This window comes from Citrus sinensis, chromosome 2 (assembly GCF_022201045.2).
Source record: "Citrus sinensis cultivar Valencia sweet orange chromosome 2, DVS_A1.0, whole genome shotgun sequence".
NCBI classification, from domain to species: Eukaryota; Viridiplantae; Streptophyta; class Magnoliopsida; order Sapindales; family Rutaceae; genus Citrus; species Citrus sinensis.
This window is the reverse complement of record NC_068557.1, coordinates 9,158,019-9,165,443: the sequence shown is the minus strand read 5'-3', so window position 1 is coordinate 9,165,443 and position 7,425 is coordinate 9,158,019. Positions and strand designations below refer to the sequence as shown.

The window sequence follows — 7,425 nt, the reverse complement described above, 5'->3', positions numbered from 1 at the left end:
ACATTTCATTTATTAATTAGTTCAACATAATTATAATGTGTTATTACATCATTGGTGCGTTTACTTCTTGGAAATTCAAATGGACAATAATCAAAATCGGCTGGAATTAAAATAAATAATGAGAATCAAAATAAGTAGTTTACTTGAGTTGTAGGAATTGGAATTCGAATAAGTTGTATTTCCATTGATATGTTTACTTTATCTTGCAATCAAAATGAGTTGTTTTAAGTCATTAAAATGGCATTAATTACAAACTTACAATTATGTATGTATAAATACTTTTAAATGAGATATATACATGTTTCCTATAAAATACTACATTATTATTATTATTATATTAACTATCAATATTATTAATGTAATTATTATTACTATTATTAGAATTATAATAAATAATACTATTACTGTAGCTATAAGTATAACAATTATTAATATTCATATTATTAGTATTATTTAATATTTAAATGGGAAAAAAATGTATTTCTCTTTAAGGGTAAAAATGTCAATTCATTCTTTATTTCCATTTCTACCTACTACCATAAGAATGAGATTCTTATTCATTATTTTTAAATTTGTGGGTTTTACTCAAAATTCATTCTCATTTCTTTACATATCTAATAAGTAAACACTATCAATAATTTCCATTCCTCAATTTAAGAAGTAAATACATCATAAAAAGACACTTGAACCTTTAATATTTAGGGAAAGAGACAACAAAAAAAACTTTTTGAAAAAGACATGCATAGCCTTTTGTAAATTCAATTGGTTTGGATGAAATATTCCTTTTTGATAATTTAAATGACTAGTTTATCTTTCCAACTATTAGTAACCCCCAAAAAAATAAAAATAAAAATAAACCCATACTTTTCCCCGAAATCAAGTGTAGACCATAAAACTCCATCAATACTCAACTGGGCCAAATCTGATAAGCAACGGTCTTTACGCTCGTTCGATTGTCGACGAAAATTTCTTTTGAACCCACAAGTAAGTTTGATACAGAATCTGAGCCCATTTATCGAGCTCAATAAATCCATATAGAAAATATCTCACCAAAACCAAGCTTTAATGTATGAATAGAATAAAGCTCCTCTCGGGAGAAAATCAATTTAGCCATGGGGGGTAATGTTTGCCATTTTCTTAACTTGCAATAGTCTTGTTCATTTTTTCCACAGATCTGATCTTCTAACAGGAAGTCTCTGCCCGCAACATGGGCGTGGCAAGTGAAAGAATTTTCTGGGCAGATAAAACTTCTATTTATTTTGTTTCTGCATTAATAATGGACACATATCGACAACTTTATAACGTTGAAATCAATAAGAGTATTTTGATATTTTATCTTCGAATTATGAATCTGATACTTTTCTTTCATGAGTTGTAAAGGCTGAAGTTTTTTTTTTTTGCCCTTTTTGGTATGAGTATATCGAATTTATTAAGAGCGGAAAAAAAAAGTTACAAAGATCTTCGAGAATCAAATTGCGTAAGAGTCGTCAAAAATGTGTCAAAATCGTCAAAAATGTGTCAAAATCGAACTGAGAGAGTGAACAAATATCCTCGTACAAACCTTTAACGTATAATATACGGAGAGTCGTCACACTAAATAAACAGTTATGAAATAAGATATGTCAACTATAAGACAAGCTATGTTATAAGAATATCTTTAAAAGACTTTTAAAAAAAGTCTCTTCAAATAAGATTTTATTACTTATTTAAAGAGTCATATCAACATTTAAGACTTCAAAAGATACTCCAATTAAAATTTTTTAAATAAGAAATAATTGCCTCTCTTCAATTTTGTAGAGTTGCTTTTTCCCTCTTCAATTTATATTTTATTATTTTTTTATTGAAGAGAGAGATAAGTGTTTTAATTACCATTTATTTTTCCTTTGAAAAAATATTTATTTGATTAAAAATATTAACTTATTTCAAATTGAAGGGTCTTTTGGAGAATAACATATTTTTTTCACTCTCTTTTTTACCATATAAGTAAGCAAACAGATATTTGAAAGGTAAAATTAATAGAGTTTTTTAGAGATACTCTAAGTTATCTTATACACAAAATTTGTTAAATGAGTCCAAATAATAATTTTCTTATTGGAGAAAAAAAAAGCCCTCTTAGAGCTAAAAAGGAAAAAGGAAAAAGGAAAAATACCCCTCACCATTTGTAATGGCCACCCATTAAGCGTCTGTGAATCTTATCAAAGAACTGATTCTCTCAAAAAATAAAAAGTGAATGTTACTTACGGCATCGATTCAATGAAGTGTAATGATACCGATATTAATAGTAGGAAATTGATAGTGCAATGATTCCAATACGAAAACGTAAAACAAATCGATTTTGTTGAAATTTTCTTTTAATTTTGACAACTTATTCCGTGTAATTCTTTTTTTTATATTTTTAAGATCCTTCATTAATGACTGAGTCGGACACGTTAAGCTTTAAAAGCATCCGAATTTATGGATAAAAACATTCATAAATTGTCCTCTTTATTTATGCGAAGCTTAGCTAGATCATAATTAATTTACAAAACAACTAGGGCGCGTTAACCAAATAAATAATTGTTAGATAGAGATTAGAGAACAATTATTGCGGAGGCGACAGCTATAAAGCAAGTCTGCTAATATTTATGAAATGGTCAGATTTTTATGTAATAAGCATAAAGTGATAATGCAAAATTAAATTGAAACATCTAAATCATGGCCATCCATTATAACGAATCTCGCAGCTCATTGTCAACTTCAAGGACCAAAAAAGAATCCCAACGACCTTAAGCTTATAAAGAAAATGAAAAAAAATAAAAAAATAAAAAAATGGCCTATCTTAATCTTATAGTTTAGTCGCATTCAATTCATAGAAATTAAAAAAGATAAATGTGTTCGTTCCTTCAAACACGCATCTAGAGAAAGAAGATGTGTTGTGTTCAAAATTTTCAAACTTCGATATTAATTAAGACATGGATTTAATGTGTGTATGGTGTTTTTAATTATGTCCATTCATATCGATCGTTGTCGCAGTTGACTAATGCCAATTGAGTAGGAAAATGGGAATAGTTAAATGTCATTGTGTGCATAGTTCACCGAGGTTTGCTTGTCGTTTTTAATGGGAAATTGAAATTGGCTTCTTGGAATTGGGTACATATGTTAGCTTCTGAATGAGAGACAGAAAGTGAATTTATTAGTTGAAGTGAAGATTTTAAATTTTGCTTTTGTGCTTGAACTTCTAGGTACGTAGATTGCACTATCCACCGGCTAGGTCAACATTTCCCTTATCAACATTTTAACGGTGCTCATCTTTTCTCAACGTATTTTTCTTAATCATTTCACAAAATGATAGTAGTGTTTTCTAAGAGTGGCAAAACAACTAAATGAATCGAATTCGAATCGAATTGTAAATGAATTGAGTCAAAAATCTATTGATTCGGATTCTATTCGTTTATTAAACGAATTGAAATCTCAGGATTCGGATTCGATTCGTTTATTAAATGAATATTCGGTTTGATTCGTTTAATTTGTTTAATAGTATTAATAAACGAATCAAATTGAATTTGGATTCGTTTATTATTCGTTTATCTTATTACGAATCCATAACGAATCGAGTCGAATCATGATTCGTTTACAATTCGTTTAGAAAAATATAATTAATAAACAAAATTAAGCGAAATAAAATATAAAAAAGCCACAAATTTAATATCCTACAACAAAATACAAATAATCCAAACCATATTCTAGGATTAAATACACAGTCATCTAAATTACAATATTAACCTTCAAATTTAAAAAAATTTTCAAATAAATTTAAGGATAAAAAAATAATTTAATTAAACGAGTAATAAACGATTTTTAAACGAATCGACTTGTATTCGATTCGTTTATGACATGTTTATTGAACGAATCCTAAACGAATAAACGAATCAATACGAATTCTAAACGAATAAATGAATCAATATCTTCAAACCTGGATTTAATTCGTTTAATTAGCAAATAGAATGGAATTCACCAATTTATTAAATGAATCAATTTTTTCAAACGCAAACCCATTTAATTCGCATCGAATCGAATCGAATAAACGAATCTTGACCCGTATTACCACCCCTAGTGTTTTTTTTTTTGCTGTATTTTTTTATGAGGGAAAATTAATGAAAATTTCATTTTAAATGGCCAAAATACATCATGTCGTTGGACCCAAAATACAATACTTATGATATTGTCTAAGACTCCAGCCACAATTAGGACAACACCTAACAACATAGATATTAATTTCATTCAGTAAGAATTCTTTATATGAAGGAAAAAAAGATAACTCATATACTAAAATTCAATAAAGCACATTAAAAATTTTACGGGTCTAACCTAATCTACTCACTTCAACTATTGTATGCGAAGACTAACTTTCAAATAGAAAAAGAAAATCAATATAGTGCATGTTAATACAGCATAACATTGTTACTAGATCTTAATATACAACACAAAGGATGTGAGTTCCATACTACTTTTACCAAACTCCGCTCTTTGTTCCCCAAAATGCCTTTAGAAATTATTTCATAGAGCTAATCAGAAGCTTATTTTATTTCTCTCTCTCTCTCTCTCTCTCTCTTTTTTCCGCCCCTATAGAACTGTATTTTTTCTTTTCGTTTCTTACATTTCATTTCTTTTAGTTTTTCCAAATCACAAAATAAGAATGCTTGTATGTCCGGTATTCTAGGAGGTATGCTTTGCTAGGGTTTTTCTATTCTTATAGAAGTAATGCAAAGCCATGTGCTTCTTAAATTTTTTTGGTCTTAACCATCCGGTGTCCGGCGACCACATTGGGCCCCGACTACTCCGGATTCGGGCCGGGTGCCAATAAAGCCCTCCCAACGAGGGCGACTCCCAAAGGGCTCGAACTGATGAGCAAACCCAGTCGAGCCACCTAAGGGGTTCAGCCGGCGCCAGCTGAACCAACACCTCGTTGGTTGCTTCCTTACTTTTCATCAATAATGATTCATATTTTCGTAGCTTTGCTCTTAAATCATTTTTCATTCTATTTTACAAATTAATTTAATTTGTAAGATCTTTTGAAGTGCTATAAACAGTTCCGAGTTTCAAATCGTACCCACATACCAGAAGCAAGCATTTTGATTTTTAGTGTTACAATACTTTAAAAAAAAAAAGAAGAAGACAATATTGATGAAAGAGATTCAACTTTTTTTAGTGGTTATATATGTTAAGGTAAATTGGGTAAATTTTTTAAAAATCCATTTTTGAGCAGATTCTTTTGATTAATTTTTTGAGTCCTTTTTCATGGTGCGCTCATTGTGGCGGATAATAGCAAGCTCTGTAAAATGCTAATTAATAGTTAGTAAAATTACAATATAACATCGAAAAGATGAGAAGAATAGAATGATTTAGCGTACAATTTAATCGATTGATTCGAGATCTCTCAAAATTCTTAGTACTAATTATGAAACGTGAGACACGTGCGGCGAAGTGTACCCGAGCGCGTGCTTCTTGACCGAAAGCAAAGCAAAGCAAAGCAGACGGAAGTTTCATGGTCTTTCTAATTTCCTACACGTTTGTGAAACGACCCGTCAAACAAAAGCAAAATTCTAAAGTGGAAAATGCTTGGTGTAAATTCAAGCACCAACGCTCAGTCGTAGCAGAAAATTTTTAACTTCGGCATTTAATTAATTAATTTCCTCACTCCAGCTCTCTCTCTCTCTCTCTATATATATATACAAACCCTTATGCATCCTCTCTCCCTAGTTAGCTTCCCAACACACCCCATCACAACACAAGTCTAGCCTTTCTTTGTTTCTCCCCCTCTCTCTCGTTCTCTCTTATCTTCAAGCATGGATTGTTAACATTTTCTTTGCTTTGATTTGGTCCATCATCAGTTCAGTTTGAGAGAGGGATTTATACATATATAAATATGGAGAAACAAAACAACTTCGTTGTGAATGGTGGGTTAAAGCTGCCTATTGGGTATAGGTTTCGCCCCACAGATGAAGAGCTTGTGGTTCATTACTTGAAGCGTAAGGTGTTTGGCTTGCCATTGCCTGCTTCCATTATTCCTGAGCTTGATGTGTTTCAGTCTCATCCTCTGGGTTTGCCAGGTTAATTAGCTAGCTACTAGTGTTAATTTAATATCATTTCTTTAATATATGCTTTAGCTAGCTGCACTTGATCGATGATTATCGGATTATTCTAAATTGTTACGTTTTATGTGGGTTAATTTATTTAGGTGATATGAAGGAGAAGAAGAGGTATTTTTTTAGCAATATTAGAAATGAGAGTGCGATTGCTAATGACGGCAAATGCAAAATAGCTGCTGGTTCTGGTTACTGGAAACCTGTTGGCAAAAATAGGCAAATTTTGGCTTCTGGGACTAAGCAAGTAGTTGGAATAAGAAAGACTCTGATTTTCTGCGAAGGCAAGCGCGGCCATGAGACCAAAACTCAATGGGTGATGCATCAATATCACCTTGTGGCCATTGCAACAAATACCAACTTAACCCAGCCGGTAAGCCCTTTTTTTTTCTTTTGGGAAAATCTATGTGATCATATAGTGATTAAATCTCGTCTTTACCCACGCAAGCGAGGTTTTGAACCCCATATTTCTTACATCTACTCGAGAGATTTTGACAACTGAACTGGTTGGCAAACACAAATTAACGTTTCTTTTAGTTCAATAAAGTTTAATTTGTTTTGTAAATTCATGTTTGGCAGGTATTTAAGATGGTGATCATAGGAGATTGGGTTGTGTATCGCATATTTCAAAGGAAGAAAAAACCTAAAAAGCGTGGAGTTGTTTCTTCTAATAATCTCAATATCACTAAGAACAGCCACAAAAATCAGCTGCAGGTTATTGATTTTAGTGTTATTGAAGCTGATCAGACTGATTTATTAGGTCCTCCTCCTCAGCCTGCTTCATCTTGTTCAAGTGAAATCACGGCCGATGAATTATCTCCTAGCGTGTTAGATCAGGAAGAGACTAGTGCTTAACTGCTTATTGGATTAGAAAGTACTGAATTACAGCAATTGATCATAGACTTACTGTATCAGTTGTTTTGTTATTGTGTGACAAATTAATGGGGAAGGGGGGAAAAAAAGAGAAGAAAAGGCAGATTAATTACTGTTTCAAAGAGTTATGAAATTTTGTTTTGCAAGCAAATTCAAACACTTTAGTTAATTATTATGCTTTCAAAATTTACTAAGTTAAAAAACAATTATAGTGACATGGAAAGTGGGAACACTTGTTCATTAAGAAGAAGAAAGAAAGAAGTGGTCCTTATTATAGCTCACAGGCTCAGTATCTAAAGCCTTTACCACCAAAAAGGCAAATAAATTTTTAGACGGAAAAGTAAATCCAATGAAGATATGCAAACAAAGAAATTCATATCAAAGAAAGGCATCCAATGAAAAGAGCAAAGAGGGTTCTGTATTATCTAAT

General features: G+C 31.3%; 1 protein-coding gene across 1 annotated transcript; it reads left to right on the top strand.

The window, feature by feature from the left end:
- The first annotated feature begins 5,722 nt into the window (after nucleotides 1–5,722).
- LOC102608473 (NAC domain-containing protein 83-like) lies at nucleotides 5,723–7,164 on the top strand. The gene is made up of 3 exons (XM_006468778.4): nucleotides 5,723–6,089; nucleotides 6,218–6,495; nucleotides 6,702–7,164. Exons 1-3 carry the CDS (start codon nucleotides 5,906–5,908, stop codon nucleotides 6,975–6,977), a joined length of 738 nt encoding a protein of 245 aa, XP_006468841.1. The 5' UTR covers nucleotides 5,723–5,905; the 3' UTR covers nucleotides 6,978–7,164.
- Nucleotides 7,165–7,425: the final 261 nt, after the last annotated feature.